Source organism: Bombus impatiens, unplaced genomic scaffold (assembly GCF_000188095.3).
Source record: "Bombus impatiens unplaced genomic scaffold, BIMP_2.2 scf_0403, whole genome shotgun sequence".
NCBI classification, from domain to species: domain Eukaryota; kingdom Metazoa; phylum Arthropoda; class Insecta; order Hymenoptera; family Apidae; genus Bombus; species Bombus impatiens.
The window spans coordinates 8,555-26,439 of record NT_176822.1 but is presented as its reverse complement, the minus strand read 5'-3'; the positions used below and the strand labels follow the sequence as shown (position 1 = coordinate 26,439).

The following is a 17,885-nucleotide window of genomic DNA, read 5'->3' as shown; positions in this document are numbered from 1 at the left end:
AGACAGCACCGCCAGGTACGCGTCGGTCAGGGTGCAGAAGGCCGCGAGCAACGGGAGGATCCATTTCCACCTCGCCATGACAACCACCCTCTTACAACGACCGCTCCTTCTTCGCGTGTTCTACCCTCCCAGACAAGTGTCCCATTGTCGCCGATCCCCTTTCTGCTCGCTCGTTCGGTTCAACGTACGCTCGTGCGGCCTTCCATCTGTAAAACAGAAAATCTGCTTTTTAGATTTGAAACTGAAAGCGGTGTTTATCGAACGATAAACGCATATTCGTGGTTCTCTTTGGCTCTCTATCGCCTCTCCGATGGCACGTCGCGCTTCGTTCCGGCGTTTCGTCGACGTTCCAGTTCGCGTCTTCGGGACAGGTCCGAACCTTCGGCAATTTCCTTCGGCAGTTGGAACAATGGGTATCGTAATAGGTAAAGATCTATAGATACTTCGAGTTCTTGAAAATTTTGCGTATTTGAGAAGATAGGCGGAAGAAGAAAGTGAAACTGAAAAATGGGATTCAAAAGAAAATTGGATAATGCGAATCGGCTGAAGAAGAATTACAAAGGAAAGAATGCAACGTTGGTTGCTTAATAGGTTAATAAGTTAAATATATACATTTCTCGAAACAATCGGCGAATCGTTTCTCTTCGACGTTGATTTCGTGTCACTTTGATTTTTATACTTTTTACAAGCTCGTAAGATATTTATTTGATTAATGCAATTCTAATTGTTTGAATAATAAAGCAGATAGCGTTGCTTCTTAGTTCGGTTGGCTTTAAACTGGTTTCGACGTCTAAGTAGAGGACACGAGAGGCAATCGTGCCACCGGTTGGTTCAAAGATCACGACCTTGAGCAAGACACGAGCAGGAAAAGAGGATTCGAATCGTTCGCTGACTTTCTTCACTCTGATAACTCACAAAATATTTGACGCGAAACAAGAGAAACGAGAGGTCTCGAGAGCCGTTGAATAATTCATCGTGCTTAGAAGAGGTCATCGGGTACGTACGACCTAGGAAACTAGGAGCAAAAAGCGGTAGATCGTGGAGTTCGTTTACAGGAGAATCAAGAGTTTCGTTCGACTTTATTAATCGGAGCGAGACGGAACTTTTCGTTTCTAGTTAATTGCATTTTCTTCAAGCGCGGAAGAATCGATGAAAAAACGCATCTAGCACCGCCGCTTTCTCGCACCGAACATCTTCCGCCACTGTGAGAATGCGATACCCGCTGTAAAACGTGGGAACGACGATTTCCGCTCGTTTCACCCTCCTTGCACCAAGAGACTCGCGTTCCCTTTTACGGCAAATTCGTTCAACCTGTCCGTTGTTGTAACGTACCAGCCATCTCGTAAAATTCGAATTTTCAAACATTCAATTTTTAAACCTTAAGATATCGAACGTTCTCTGACATAGTACACCATCGTGAGGCATGTGAAAATACGTAATGAGCAAGTAAACAATTTCTCCTAACTACAATTACGATACGAAAGGTGCAAGTTTTCCTCGATTATCCGATCTGAACGAACGATTCTCCAACGACTTGGAACGCTGTGTTATTCGAAGGGGAGGCTCGGTATAGTTATAAATGGTCCACTCTACTCGTACTGTGGTACTGTAACGGCAACCCGTTTCAACGCGTTTGCGCGTGTTTAATAAGGCCCAAGGTAATACGTGGCGCAAAGGACGACCGTCTGCAACGAGCATCTTCTTCTTTGTCCTGTTTGTCTTGTTGCGTTAGAGAATCGCCGGTCCTCGAGATCACGGGACTAGTTGACCGTAGCAAGAGCACGATAGGTCTCTGGTGGCATCGGCTCGCGATCCTCCTTCCCCGGAGGCTAACCGATCCGGTTTGACCAATCCAAACGGATGGTGCATCGGCACGAACCAATCGAACCACCGCTTGCACAACCAGCTACGAGCAGGTAGACAACGAGCACGGACCAGCCGACTCGCCTTCGGAACAAAACGACCCGACGAGAACAAGAAAAAAACGAACGAACGAGCCGAGGAGGTGGCCAGGGACGTGATGCTTATAGGCGGAGGGCCGCTTCTTCGTTCTTCTTCGCGACGCGACGCACGATCTTCCCTTCGCTTCGATAATACTTCGCTCGGAATAATTACTAAGCTATAGTCTTCTTCGCGCGCTCATCTCCAATGTACACAGCTACGTTTACCACCGCTTTGTCATCTTTTGCTCGGCAGAGACTTACGATAAAAATTGCCATACCACACGCGATCGGCTCTTCGTTACTGCCGAGCATGACGAGTTTCTCCTCGGCTTCGATAATACTCCGCTCGAATGAATCACCAAGAAATCGCTTCCTTACGCTTTCGTCTCTAATGTCCGCGCTTTATCCAACGTTTGCTACGTTTTGCCACCTTTCGCTTGCGCGAGTCCACGATCGCATCGCAGAAACTCAGCGGTAAAAACCGGTACCATGCGTGACCAACGTGTCGCAAGAAGATCCGTCGGGCGAGCTGCATAGAAAACGAAATTGCACACGGCGAGATGAAAACTCGCGCGAATCATCGGCGCTCGCTCTCGACTTCGAGATTGCACCGATGAGTTTACGGTAACGCGTAGGACGAAACGATTCGCAGATCGTTAAGATAGTGATAGAGCTAAAGTTTCAGACACGCTGGTGCCCTCTAATAACCTCGAGCTACGTCTGCCTTCGTCCGTCGTTATTAACATAATTGCTCGAACGAATCAGATACGAATCAATGGGTGTAACACCTACGTGCCAACTACCGTTCTCTGTCGTTCGTGTTAAACGTTTACTCCGGCTACGTTTACTCGCAAATGATCGCACTTCGAATATAATTGCGAACGATTATTCTTCGGCTCCATTTGCTTCGAATCGAACGGCTCGAAAGACGATCGATTTTCCGTCGAGCTTGGGTGCGTACGTTCTTACGCGATGAAACGCGTCCAGCGATGGTATTCCATGGACGGTGCAGACAGCTTGATATTCCATGCTCGTTCTCGCTCACACGTTGCCGACTCTTAAATTCCGGTTAACCGCCTGCTGGAAAATGCGCGATAACGATAACATCTTTTCGCCTGGAGACTCCTATTCCTCGTGTGTTTCTCCACTACGTCCACGATGATTAAAACGAATCCTCGCTGACTTTTTCAAATACCACACGTCGTGGATAGTCAATCGTCCGCTTTTCGTTTACTCGCATACTATTCGCGAGCATACTATGCATCGTCTCCGGTCATCGAATAACAGCAATTCACAGAATTTGCCGACGAGATACTCGTCGACGTTCTTTCGTCCCTTTAATTTCGTTAGAAACATGAAAAAATATGGAAAATTGTATGTCGGTTCGAATTCGATATGTCCAGGGACTACAGATACATCAAATATCATTGCAGATACGGTGAACTGTTAATACCGAGCTTATTTGGAAAAATGTTCGCGAGAAAGTGGTCGGTAAAGTGGTCAGAAAACGTTCGCGCCAAGATCTTGCAAAACACTGTTTGCGAACATGTGCCGGTGAGTACACACCTTTATACAGCAAACTGCCCATATTCCTGCAATTTACCCGCAGGAAAGGGTCGGAGTATCCTTTGTTTTCTGTGAAACAGCTATTAATTACGCGGATTACGCCAAAAGATACGGCATGACAACCAGACCTGGAATTCTCCAACCTACCAATTATCCTTGAAAGCCACGTCTACATCTTTGCTCCTAATGGCAGGCACCTTTTCAAATTGATCGGGCAGCTTCTCAGAAAACGTAGATAAGCCCCCGTAAGTAGCCCATCTCCACACGCCTTCAAACTAGCCTCCACGTTACTAAACCGTTTTCTTATCCGACAAGCGGTCGAAGCGATCTTAAGAACGAGCAACGAAAGACAAGTCGCACAATTTGATTGTTTTTAACGAAGACATAAACCACGTTTACTGGCCTTTCCAGAGATCCAGAGAGATTCAATTCGGTATTTTGGCCGGCACGCGACTTTTCGCCAGATCACACGGGCCACGTGTTTTTTTCACACGAAGTCGGAAGCGTGAAATGCCCTGTCAAAAAGTTTAAAGCAGCGGGATTTATTGCTCGATCGATTACATCGACGTTACGCGGCGCAACGCTGCTTTGTAATCGTTCGTCGAGTCTCCGGTAATGATCTTTTGACGCGGCGCGTAGCGAGCCCCAGCTGACACTGCCTCTACAAATCCTCTGAATCCCATTAATCCGTGCACAGAAATCCCATAGAGAGCCCGGTGTAAATTGACTCGACACGCACCGACTGTTTCTCTAACTGTGAAATAATTGCACAATAAAACGACGTGGAATTTCGCCCATTTGTTCGCGAATTTAAACGACCATTACGGTTTTCAACTAGAAAAACTCGATTTCCTTTTTCTATTTTCTAAAAATATATCTTCTTGAAATTGTGTCCAGGAAAGGGTACTTCTTTCTTCTGTTTCTTCTTTTCTTTTTAGTCCGTAAAATTGACGCGGCTACACAGGTTCAAGGAAAATTGTAGAGTGCAACGTGCAAACTGGAAACACGTTTCTCGTGAAACTAAATTTTCTGTAATGGCTACGTAATGGCTAGCGATATTTCAAGTTCTGGACCGTCGTAACCGTGCTCATACTACATCATATTATTAACCCTTATTCCGTAAACGTCTTTACGGTATCCTCGAACTGTAAACGTGTAATACGCGGGTCTTTCGTGTGCAATGCATTTTTCAGTAGATGATACTTGTTAAAAAAATCGGCCAAAAATTCTTATAACATCTTCGACCGTTGTAAACTGAGATTATGGGGAAACCTTTGCCGGTTAAATTTTTCCAAGCGAGGAAAAGAAGCTTCTCTGCCTATCGCCTTGCGAGAAATTCTTAACCCGATCGAAATAGCCTCAGGCATGAAATATCCAGCTCGACAGTTTAATGATTATCGAATGTTTTTTGGTGTTTCTAATTCAGATAAAATAAAAAGCCAGCAAATATTCTTGAAGCATACTGGGAAAGTTGATATCAAAAAGTCTTGCGATTTCTTCTCTTTCATTTAAATCTCGGAATTAAACCTAGAAAGTAATGCTCGAAGCTAGAATCTCCAGAAATAATCTCGTAGTTAATATCTTCCTACATGATAAATTGCAAGATACGAAAGATTGGAGAAAACATTTTATCGATTTCTACGAGATTTTCGATGAATTCTTTTTTCCCAATCATCCGCGTCTCGTCTTCGTGTTTTACAATGCTGCAACGACCGGCGAAGATTGGCCAAAATTAGGGAGGAATTATTTTCCTGCGAAGAGAACCGGGCCAGCATCCCTGAGAACTTCTCGTTTTGTGGTACTCGCCTTCGTCCATCTGACCGCCTCACGAATGAACATGCGAACAACTCCGCATACCTATTACAATAACCGGTGTACGTACACGGTTCCGTTCAAGGTTGCAGAGCCAAGCAAGTATCTACATGATCACTGCTGAGAACACGGCATGTTCCTTCGTTAGCTCTTAATTGACAATGAAACTACCATTAGAGATGCGATCTATCTCTACTCCGCTTCGATTCGAACGATTTGTTAGTTATTAGACATACGTGTAAGTATGGAATACTTGAATCGCAATGTCGACCTTGCCAATAATGTGCAAAGCAAATTTCCAGCACGACAGATCAAAGTCAAAGTGGAAGATCAAAATCTTGGAATAATACATTTTCTGGCAATCGATAAATCGGATCCTACGTTCTGGAATAAGAGGAAACAAAGCTCTGCCGTTCCCTTTTACGACGAAGAAGAACGATGCAAAAATATGGAGAATAATTTGATTTACATTTCGATGAATAATTTCTTTACATTACTCGCGCCGTAGAAAATAGCCAGAGAACTTTCTCGGTTAATTAATAATTCTGGAATGACAACGAATTTTTATTGGAATCGCACGAACGACAAATTAAACGGTATTCCGAGGCAGTTTAAATTGCGAAGTCATCGTATTGGAATGTTCATTTCGCATATATTATTAATACAATTCTTCTAGAAGCATGCGAGAAATAATCAAGCGATACGCGAGATTAAATTCCCCCAGAATGACAAATTTTCTAACACTCGCCAACCGTCGAGTTGAACATTTTACAGCGGAACGATCGATCAATGTTTCTAGAAAGCGTACGATGAAAAATCGAATGAAGACCGTGGTATTGCGAGGCAGTTACAATAACAACCGTTAGACGTGTACGCGAAACCATATTCACGTAACGGTGCGCGGCAAAATCGGAAAAGGACGAGGCGTAGACCGGCTAGCATAGTCGAGCGTAGTACACCTTGGCTCATTGACTTCTCGAACGCGCGTCTCCTCTTCTCCCAACTCTGATAATAATTGGTCACGGAAGATGACGATGAAAGATCTCGTGATGATAAAAATCCCAAAATCCCATTTGATGAGTTGCAAGAAGCAAGAAGCAGCGGCGATCGATCTACCACGAATCCAAACAAAATAGCGTTCGACTTGCTACTGGAGAATAAATGCAGGATTTGAATCGTGATCGTGTTACACGGAGATACTATCTTTCCATATACATAGTCATGCTGGCTGTGCCTCTTTCGATTTATTCGAAAATAAATGCCACTTTTCACTTTATACTCATTCATTCAGTCATCATACGAGCATTCCTGTCTGCGCCTCTTCGCTTTCTTATGCCTTTCGCTCGATTATAAATACGGTAGCCAAGATTATTTTAACTTACAACTATCCTATTGTGCCTAATATCGTTCTCCGCCGTTGCTGGGAAGAAGGAATACGAAGGAAGAATTCTTGCACGCGATTTACCTTCCTGAAAGTCACGCGATTCTAATCTCGCGCGACAACGATAGCTCCGAGACATTGTAAATTTTGTAAGGGCGGTGATACGTAGTAAGAAAAATCCAGTCAGAAGGCTTTCATTTATCTCTCTGTAGCCCATAGACGATTTAATAAAATAAAATTTAGTACGTGTTAAAATTAGTTAAAACCGAAGACATCCAGTGAAACAGCTATTTTCTCTTGTTATTTTCTCATATCCGATAACGTAGCTACATTGATATTTTAATTAAATTAAAGTATAACACAAAAGAAGGTGTCTAATATATTAATAGTGATAATAATCGACATAGAATCAAAAGAATTTGACTTTCTAACTAAGACTAAGAGAACGCGTTTAGGAAATCGGAAAAGGGTCGTGGTATTCTATATAGATACAAGCGTGGTACGGTGCGAAGATAGTTAGTCGGAGATAAAAGTCCTACGGAAGAACGCTCAATTTTATGGAACCTGTTCCCACCGTGACTCCCTCAAACGGGTTTAGTTAGGTGCATACATTTCACGCTCGTATGCGTGCATGGCCGTCTTTTAAAGGTCGTAAATTAACGTTCCGTTCTTACGACTGTGCAGGGAATCCGAAAATTCGTAAGTATCTTAATTAAACCGTCGCCAAATCCCGCGACGACAACTTCGATACGCGTTTATTTCTTCATTTCGTCGGCGATTAACGACCGGGAACGTCAAGCTAAATTCCGGCTCGTCCCATCAAATTTCTACATCTCCAGCGATTTCTCCTCGATTATATCGTCCTGAAGTCTGTGATAATTAAACAGAAAAAACTTTCTATGATTTCTATGATATTATTTTCAGGTAAACGTAATCCGAAAACCGATAAAATGAAAAATCGATCGATTTCTAAACATGTAGCATAGATATTTTAAAGAATTTTTCCTAATATTATACAATGATATCTATTTGTTGCTCCGTTTTCTTTCGCTTGCCGTACCCTTACGCGCAGCTTTTTTCCATACATTTTATCAAGGATTTCGTTGAGAATTTAATTTTAAATATCGCTTTTGTATCGCTATAAACAAAGAAATTTTTCTGGCCGAATAAAATGCGCATAAAATTCGTATTTAATACGAGAATAACAAATATCTTCGATCACGTTTCTTTAGTTTCGCGTCTTCTTCCTAAAGATACGAATTCGCCTAAATCTCCGCAGTCCAGTTACGTGAAAGAAATCGATCGATATTTGTTCCCATTGGGGTGACACGATGAAGATGGAAAGAGCAACTTCCGCCTGAATGTTGCAGTCTTCCTGCACACAACGGCGCAACGCGTATCGAGTCGAGTCGAGTCGAGGCAAGTCGAGCCTACTCCAGCCGCGATACAAGAAGAGAGGGTGAAAGAGAAAAGAGAAGAGTCATCCTTCTCTCCTTCTCCCTCGCAATCAGGGGTGAGTGACTCACGTTCTGCAGCTTCGACGCCGACAGTCGGGACGCTTACCCTCAAATATTGATTCGCCGGCTCGGGGAAACGAGGCTGCTAACCCTCCAAAGCAACGGCGTATCTAAATTTTTCTAACGCAGCATTTTTTGGGCTTCTTATTCGCCCCTGAGTCTTCTCTACTCACCTTACAACTTTCGCTTCTTATCGAAGACCTTTCTATCACGTATCATTTGCAAATCATTATTCGCGTACGCGCGTCTTCACCGCGTGTCTATGCGTATTTGCGTACGTCAGAACACCAAGAAGGACAGCCAGACGCCAATGTGTTGCACGTTGAATCGATCAAACTCTGCCGTACGTTATTGCGCGTGAAACAGACGTAGGCAGAATACGGGAAGCGTTTAGAGAAAATAAAATACAGCATGGGCTAATTGTATGCGTAAATGTCAAGAATTTTCTTCCACTAGAAAGGAGATACTCGCGCCTTTTCCACTATCTCTTTCTTTCTCTTCCTCGCTCTCTATCTGTCTGTCTGTCTCTCTCTCTCTCTCTCTCCCTCTCTTTCCTTTTTTTTCCTCTTCTCTTTCTAGAGACAAACGTTAAAAACAACAGAAGCGACGTGAATCGCATTCTCATACCAGAGAACAAGGTTTCCTTTGAATTTTGTAAAAGGTTAATAAGAAGATACTACCTGTGACGATAGAAAGGAAAAAAACGTGGTTATCTGACCGCCGGAACACGGTGAAAAGGGTTCAGCAGGCGAAGGCAGAAAGCATAATTGTGGCCGAAGCTCGTTACACGTCTCGCTGTCGTAGTAATTAATAAGACATTTTTCCCGTGAGAAAGTGCCGAGCAGTAGAAACACCGGTGAGTTCTCCGCTCCTCAGTGTTCTGTATACGGATAAAAAATGAAGCGACGACGTGCATGCCATTCAAAAAGGTCACTCACCGTCCCGCCAAGGTCGGCGAAGTTTTGTCACATTGCGAGTCACACCCAGCTTCTCTTTGATCCTTAATCCGTCTTCAGCACTTTCTCCCTGCGACCACGCAAAATTCGACGAGAAACGAATTACACATACACACGCCGTGAACACCGTGTTGGCTAGATCACGAAGAACGACGTGCACGCACTTCAGCTGCTCTCGGCAGCGTCGCGACTACTACCAACCACCATACACGCACGAACCAATCTTACGTACGAGCGTAGTAGAGGGCGACTACCTGCGACCGTGTATCTCGACATTGACTTCGAGCGACGATCAAACGACCATCTCCGCACCGGCCACCGATCCGCGTTTAATGCGCTCTTTTTTTCCTCACGCAGAGCTCTTTTTCTCCTTCCTTCAAAATTGTCAATTCACTTTCCGATTCGCTGCAAATATAGGAATTTCCTTTTTATCGAACTGAACTCTCGCCAAACTGAAATCGAAAGCGAATGGATATCAAAGTGGTAACTAAATCGCGGATTTTTATGCATTTATGAGAAATTTGGGTGTGCAAAATTGCATAGAAAAGACGTATAAAATATCAAAAGTATAATGCCTCCTATAATGAATTATTAGTAGATAAAACAATTTTCCACCTAACTCTTAAATATATTCTGAGAAATATGAATTTGCATAAAAATCTGCTGCCTAGTGACAACGCAATAGGAAACTAAGTCTATTGCATTAGACGAGATAGTAGATATCGATTACTAAATGCAAATATCTTTTGAAACCGATATCTGGAATATATCATTTTGTTACTGTTAAATACCTGAGATTTTGTAACTGTTTTGATCATTTTTCTAGTGTTATGTTAACTTTATAGCACCTTGATGTAATACTGTAAAGTAGCCATATTAGAATTGCAGTTAACAAGAAGTGAATTTTGATTTTCAGTTTTTACTGGCAACGAATTGAAAATATGAAATATACGGTATCATAAATAGTTGTAAGAAGCGTATACTTTCTAATTTCGTAAAACTATAGGTAGATATAGCTTGGAAGTTCGTCATTCCTGTAGTTACTAACCTGTGTAACTTCTCTATTGATATAAACGCTTTTTAAATGTTGAAAATGAAATTTGTTGGATGCGATGGAAGATTTAGGTAAAAGGCACAAGCACACACCTTGCTACTGTCGACAGCGTCGGCGACTGCTGCAAACTCTCTCTTGCACGTGCACGAGACACATAAACATTTAAACGCGCGTGTATGTGACTATCTTAACACGAACGACTTTTACAAGTGATATTTTTCAAGATAATGAACTCTAAATATATACGTTACTGTATCTTTACTTTCTTCTTTGATAGTTTATAATACTTAACATAAATATGTATGGAATCAAATACGATGAATCATATATTTTTGACAATATTCGAATCGAATTAAAGCACACTGAGTCGGCGGTTCATTTGACGAGAACGCCATCTAGATGTTCTAAATATATTGTATCAGAGGGCGCCATTAGTTCGAGTGTTCACTTGTACTTATATATGTGTATGTTTCGTCTGCGTAAATATTGTGTTGTAAACTCCAGAATAACATTGCGGTTATTTGAATTTTTCATGAAATTTATGTGGTACTTGTAGTTACAGAAGGTAAGAATTTGTTTAACTACCTTTTTTTTAGCGTTTTCTATGTATATTATTTTTAAAATAATGTAAAATTTACTATATGTGTACAAATGAATCATTTAATACAATAGTAGTGTAAGTTAAAAAAGTTGATTACTTTGTAATGAGACGATGAGATAAAGCAAAGATTCTCTAAAGGGTCAACTAGGCGATTCTTACTTATTTTACTATCCACTGTGAAACTAATACAGATATACTTACTTATGTTTGAACGAGGGTTATGCTTTCAAGATTAATGTTTAACTAAAAAGGTGAAAGACTGACTTATACCACTTTTGCATTAAACGGCTCAACAGTTTTATATTGTATCTATGACAAACGTATTGTACAAAAAAAATAGCAACATATGGAGGAAAATAAAACTGCAATACATGATCTTAATAAATTGGAAGTTAAAGACGTTTGGAAAGAATTTTATTGTCCAAAATATGTTACCCACCTTTGTCCTAAAACTGACAAATTATCAAAAGAAATATTAGATTTCTACGAACAATTAAAACTGGATACTAATTGTATTTTACAAAAATTGGACAAACTCATATCTGATCCTATAACAAGTGATAGCATAGTTCGCATATGCAGACTTTTATATGATTATCTTGATAAAGTAGGAGATGATGGTTACGTATCCTTTAACAAGCATAATTTTAGTATATTAACTATTTGATTACCAATGAGAGGAATTTCCTTACAAATTCTCAGAAAGTTACAGATTTACCATTGGTAATAAAAGTATTAAAGTTTTTGGGTGAAAATGTTAAAATGGTTAAAGAATATGAGCTACATCTTGATAGAATGTTAGAGCTTTGTAATGTACCACCCATATTAGAAAAGCTATCTGAAAGTGTAATTCATATTGATATAATGGAACAATATTTTACATTGTTAGGACATCTTCTTGTAGTCTTACCTACAAAGCAGCAAACATTAAAAATTCATAGGGCTCTTGATTCTTTGTTATTAAAAGAACAAGTGAGAAATGTTCCTACAATGAAAGTTGAACATTGTCGTAAAGCTATGGAAAACTCAAGGTTACCATTAACTGTGACTGAATTGTTGCAAGCTTCTTTTCTAAGAATGTATCCAAAAATTTTAGAACTAGTTTTCTTACTTTCATCCATCTCTCATAAATGTTGTACGTACTGTGAAATCAATATTTTAATTGGAAGGTCTGATAAATATTTAAAGAACTATATTTTTTATTATATTTTTATAATATTAAATAAAGGTTATAGAATGCTGGAAGCTAATATACTCAATGTTATATTTATAAGAATGGATCTTCCTTATGCAATTCAATTACAATGTACACGGCCTCCTGACTTATTGTTAGATGGGGAAGAATATAGTGATGAAACAACTCTTTTGATAATGAATACTCTCTGGAGCTTGATGAAATCTATTATTTTTTCTAATAATATGCCAAGAAATTTAAGGGAAAATTTGAAACCAACTCATTGTGTTTTATGGTAATATATTTAGGAGTATGAAATAATATATTGCATTAATTATGAAATTAATTTATATTGTACAGGGGCCTATGTTATGCTTTCAAGCGACAGATATGTTATAGCCAATATAGAAAGTTTAGTGCCAAGATTAGAAATGAAATTGCTATGATTATTCTTATAATTTCAATTACCTTACCTTCTTGGAACCTTGTTAGTAGCGGTATAGCTGATGCTGTTATTAAATACTTAATTGGAATTGAATTTGGGTCTACTACAATATTTTCAAAAGTGATAAAATTTGGTAGAACTACTGATGATTTGCATTTTGAAAAAACTTTATTATTAATTGTTACACATTTAGCAGAAGTTGATGCTTGTATTTTTGTAATTACTTTCTCTCTTTCTCTCTTTTTTTAATTGTAAGAAACATTTTAATGTTAATGTTAACGTTATCTACAATAGTTAATGATAAAGAGAAAACTGATGCAAACTGTACTTCAAATTGTTAATCCAGATATTGAGGGAACAAAAGTTACTTGGAACACATCTCAATTTTGGGATTTATGGATTCATGCTGTAAATGCTTTATCTATATTGGCACCAAAAATGCCAAAACAATTCATAGAATATGATGGTGGTATTAGGTAGTCAAAATAGATAAATATACATTTCTCTTTGTTCTTATGATGTAAAATAATCCTTAATATTTTACAGATTATGTGTAATGCTAGAATGGTGTCTAAATACAAAATTTGATATCAAAATAGTAATGAATTGTATAAAAACAATTTGCATAATTATTCTAAGTAATAATAAATATTTATTAGAATACTTCCGAGAATATGGAATTATATCATCATTAATTAGTTAGTTTTTTATCTATACATTATATTGACAAAATTTTGTCACTGTTCAATTCTACAATATATAATTTTCCCTTTTCTATGGACTAAAGAACTTATTAAGTATATCTTGAAATTTGAAAAACTCAGAGAAAAGGAGCAAAAGGTTTTAACACTGGCATTAATATCAGTTGAAAGACTCATGAGAAAACAAAAATTTTACCATGATATATATGGAGAGTATAGTATTACATTCATCATGAAACTATTATTTCGTTGTATTTATCAGAAAGGTAGTGAATTCCAACTGGATCAACGGTAATATACATGTATTTAACAACAAAATGAGAATATATAAATATTATCATGTAAAAAATTTTATTAGTCTTTTACTAGCAATAGGCTCGTATATTTGGGAATGCATAATATGGTCTCCTAAAAGTCTTGAAAAATTTATTCGATATGGTGGTGTGTATATTATCCTTGATCTTATTGAAATTGTTCCATATTGTTCTCGTTGCTTATTTCTTGCTGTTTTTACCGACATGTGCGATAATTTTTTTTGTGGGCCATTTTTATGTACATGGAGGGCTACTGATAAAAGGACAGGGTTAATGTCTTTACTAGCAAAAATATGGAGAGAAGAAGAAATACGGATTGAAGTTAAAAGAAATGTGGATGGCACTGTAAAAGGCAAATAATAAGAATAATTTTAATTACTAATATTTTTATAAAAACCTGAATACACTGTTTACTATCTGTTAGACGTGAAATTACCCCAAATGAGTAAGAAGCAGTGGTTAAATACTTACTGCATAAAATTAGCTAGAGATAATAGTCCAGCAATAATTGACATGATTGGTTCAGTTAGATCAAAAATATTTAGTATTTGCAAAATAATTGAAAGAGATAATGAAAAGTATGAAATGGCCAAGGAACATTATAAAAAATTACATGCTAATCTTTCAATGGAAGACAGAGTAAGTCGTACAAAAATATTTACTGAATTTCATCTTGTACTTAACATTTGATGTAATTTGTATTGTTTAATATCTTTTCAGATTACGATATCTACCATAGAATTATATTTTACATTGAAATTAGGTCAAGTATGGATAGAAGTTGCTAAATATTTTGAGCAAGTTGGCATTACTCCTCTTGGTATGGATGGTCAAGCACTTTTTTTGATGACTCAACGTTATCTTTTGTGGGGTAAAATGACAAAAGAGAGACAGGCCAGAATAATACAATCTATAGAAAAAGAGGAAGACATAGAAGAAAAAGACGAATATGCAAGGATCCGTAATTCTAAGCTTATTTTAGCATTAGATGCATTTGATGAAATAGATTATATGTATAGAACGACAGATAGATCATATAGGATAAAGAAAAAGTATGAACAAATACGACAAATTAATTTAGCTTTAAAGTTCCCATCTATCTCAGGTGATTCGCATTGTCATAGGACATTCCAAGATAAAATAATGGTTACGGTAAACATGATATACTTGAATTAAGTTTTCAATGCTATGTTTTCTTACTATCTTTGCTTTTCTTTTCAAAAATTAACCTTTTATGTATAAATACTATTTTCTTCAATTATTTCATGCAGGCTATATTTAATCAACATCAAACAGTAAACAGCGGTTTGACAACAGATCCATGTTTAAATCAAATGAAATTGGGGAAAATTCTCCCTATTTCTCCTTGTGATTCCTACATTTCTGACATAACATATGATTCTGAATTACTTCCATCTTCTTTATCAAATACCTGTCTCTCTAACATAGAAAAGTTCTTAGAAAATTAATAATTCCTAATAATTTAAGATGACAAATTAAAAATTTTATTCAGTAAATGCTAAATTTTGTTTGAATAAACTCCATTATTATCGTCTTTGGAGACTATAGAGATCTTTATTGCCGACATGAATAATATAAATATAATTTTTCCTCTTTTTTAAAACATTTTGATAATAATTCAAATACAATTTAAAAAATGAACTTTTCACCTTTATCGAATAAGAGAAATTGAGGTAAAATATTGGTATGTTTTATTATTTCCCTTTAATCACCAATATTGAATCCTTTGTCGGTGTTGTAAAAGAAATCCTTATTTAACAAAAGTTTTAACAAATCAATAAAAAATCGAAAGTTTCCCCAATAGATATATCGGGCAAAGCTAGCGGCGACTTGATTGGTTCCTATCGCTTGATTATCTGAACTGTAGATTCATTATCTAGATAATGTAACGGATACTCTAGCTGGGGAGCGTATGAAGAATGCCGCGGTAAGTCAGTGAGTGCCAACATGCCGTTCCTGCCACAAGCGATCGTCGTTGTCGTTCTCATCCGTCTGGTACCGGTTTAAAGACGTGTCGTGGAACGTGAAATCAAGTGCTCGGCTCCCTGTCTCGTCTTCTCGCGTACAGTTCGTCCCTGCTCGTGAATGAAACATATAAATCGCCGTATAAACCCGCACGTTCATGTTCAAATAGTCACCCGTCGTAGAAAATCGTGTTTTCGATGACATTTGTGACTATCGCGGTGAACGTTTATACATCGGTAAGACGACCGATTAAACCTAGCCCAAATTGTTTCGTCGATTACAATTTCCCAAACTTTTCACCCGGTTTCCTTTTCTAGCATCGGTTTACCTCCCATCCGACATTTCATTTATCGGGGTGTTTCCGTCCTTATCTCTCGTTTCTCGTTTCATCTCTATCGTTTCCCCATACCCCCTCCCTCTGATCATCCTTCCGTCATCGTCTGGTCGACCGCGGGAGGCAGACGGGACACGAAGCGCACGGATTTATATTCGTGTAGCGCAGGAGAGTTTAGCAGCTTCGTAAATATGGCGTGTGAACGGTGGTGTTTTAACCGTGGCTGTGACGAAGCTCCTCGACGATGGCTCTACATCCTGTTCCTGGCCTTCTGTGTGCTCGAGCATCCTGGTTCGAGCATCGCGGACAGCGAGTTCAGTGAGTCTTTTCAACTTGTTGCACCTCCTATGCTATCTTCTCTTTCTCGTGTGCGAGCCGAGAAAGAGAGGATGTTTCTCCACGGTCGGGAAAAGAAATCGCTTCGTAGCTAGGAAAGACGCTTCGCAGATTATCTACCTCAGGAACCAGATAAGAAGAACAATTGAGAAAAAGAGAGAAAGAGGAAAGAAACATTTCTTCTCGTCGATGGTACGAACGAGAAAACGGACGTACGGTTCTTCCTACGCGTGCTACTACGCAATTTCACTTGTAGCGTGACTGTCCCCTTTAAAGAAACAACTTCCCTCGTCTTCGTCCTTTCTGTTACATGGTTTCGGTCGCGGTAACGAAACTCTCGTTCGTCGAGTCTAACCGCATTCGTTAATTATACATATTTTTACTCTTACTTAAGAAGCGATTAATCCATTATTTTTTTTACAAAAAAAAATACCCTCCTTCATTCTTAAATAAATTCCCCTTTCTCTCTTTTCATTCGACAACTTCTTGCTTGTTCGTATCTGAGAATCTGATGATTAATACCATCCTCATTAGCAAGATTGCAATGCGGTGATATGTTATCGTTGTAATTATGTAATTACATAGCCTTGACATACAATAGATAAAAGGAAATATCTATTTCTATATGTATATTAATTAGAAGGATTTCTGCAATTGATGGAAGTCTGCTTGAAACGATAACGCGATCGACGACAACCAGTAATATGCTTTGTTTTGTCCTGTTTATGTTATTCGATCCCGTTCGTTCTATCGATCGTGACGGCAATTTTTTTGGAGTCGTTAACCTTTCTCGTTATACATACACGTTTATCTCGCTTACTATTAGGAAAACAAAATTACTTGTATGGTTTCGCGGAATTTTTCGCTAAGTGCTTTGTAATTTTCTATTGTAACAGTAACGTATAATATGCGTGCAATACAGAACGCTTCATGAAAACTTCCACGACATGACAAGATATTTAAGAGGCGGAACCAAGTTTTAGATTTAACAATAATAATTCATCTATGGACATTTATACATTTATAGGAAGTTTAACGGCGAAAAAATATCTAGAACGATATAAAAGTACAGAAAATATTGAAAGTCCTTTAATTGTAATCATAAAAATATTAATTTACATAAACTCGCGCGCAGTCTAATAATAATAATAATAGTAATAGTAATAATAATTAGATGTAGTCATTCACGTTTAACAGAGAAGTTAAGTTTTCTAACCTTGCTGTTGCGTCGAAGAAAAAGCGAGTCAGGGAGAGAAGGAGAAAAAAAATTAAAAAAAAAACACGTGCGTCGTAATCTTTTTCCGTGCACGGATTGGACGATGGTTGAAATTTCTGAAATGACAGATCGAAAGGTTATCAAGGTTCGTTGTGTCTCTTTAGATTTCTCCCGCACAGTCGATTCTGTTCAGAATTTTGTGGAATGTCGCTGCTCATGCGAACCTGCCACAATGGCCACAGGGCCACCACTGTTTTATCTACGCGCGCCATGGTGAAACGTTGTGTGGCATATTTCATTTTGTTTATTACTCCTTTTGTTTATTACTTAGTGCGATGTAACGGAGATACCGTATTTTATTTTTATTTAACGTTTAATCTATTTAAATCGAGTCTCTCTTCTTGCCGTTTTAATACGTATCATCCATACGTATTATTCACGTATACGCAGGTTTCACCCATTCTTTTTTTCTACTACAGTTGAACATTGCTACGCTACTTTTAAGATAGACGTATTAATATTTTAAATACGTCAGCAATATAATTTTCA

At 38.4% G+C, this 17,885-nt stretch overlaps 1 protein-coding gene across 1 annotated transcript; it reads left to right on the top strand.

Annotated features, from left to right (window-relative positions):
• Positions 1–9,425: 9,425 nt before the first annotated feature.
• LOC100743830 (cilia- and flagella-associated protein 69) lies at positions 9,426–15,576 on the top strand. Its single transcript, XM_033321178.1, has 11 exons — positions 9,426–11,455; positions 11,533–11,965; positions 12,059–12,299; positions 12,365–12,665; positions 12,744–12,925; positions 12,996–13,147; positions 13,237–13,441; positions 13,509–13,816; positions 13,889–14,103; positions 14,185–14,616; positions 14,736–15,576. Exons 1-11 carry the CDS (start codon positions 11,177–11,179, stop codon positions 14,931–14,933), a joined length of 2,946 nt encoding a protein of 981 aa, XP_033177069.1. The 5' UTR covers positions 9,426–11,176; the 3' UTR covers positions 14,934–15,576.
• The last annotated feature ends 2,309 nt before the right edge of the window (positions 15,577–17,885 follow it).

Bases quoted from the DNA above. Each gene is read 5' to 3' on its own strand.
- LOC100743830 (XM_033321178.1), top strand. From the start codon at position 11,177: ATGGAGGAAAATAAAACTGCAATACATGATCTTAATAAATTGGAAGTT. The intron at 11,966-12,058 runs GTACGTACTGTG...TATTAAATAAAG, and splicing joins ATCCATCTCTCATAAATGTT to GTTATAGAATGCTGGAAGCT. The intron at 12,300-12,364 runs GTAATATATTTA...TATATTGTACAG, and splicing joins CCAACTCATTGTGTTTTATG to GGGCCTATGTTATGCTTTCA.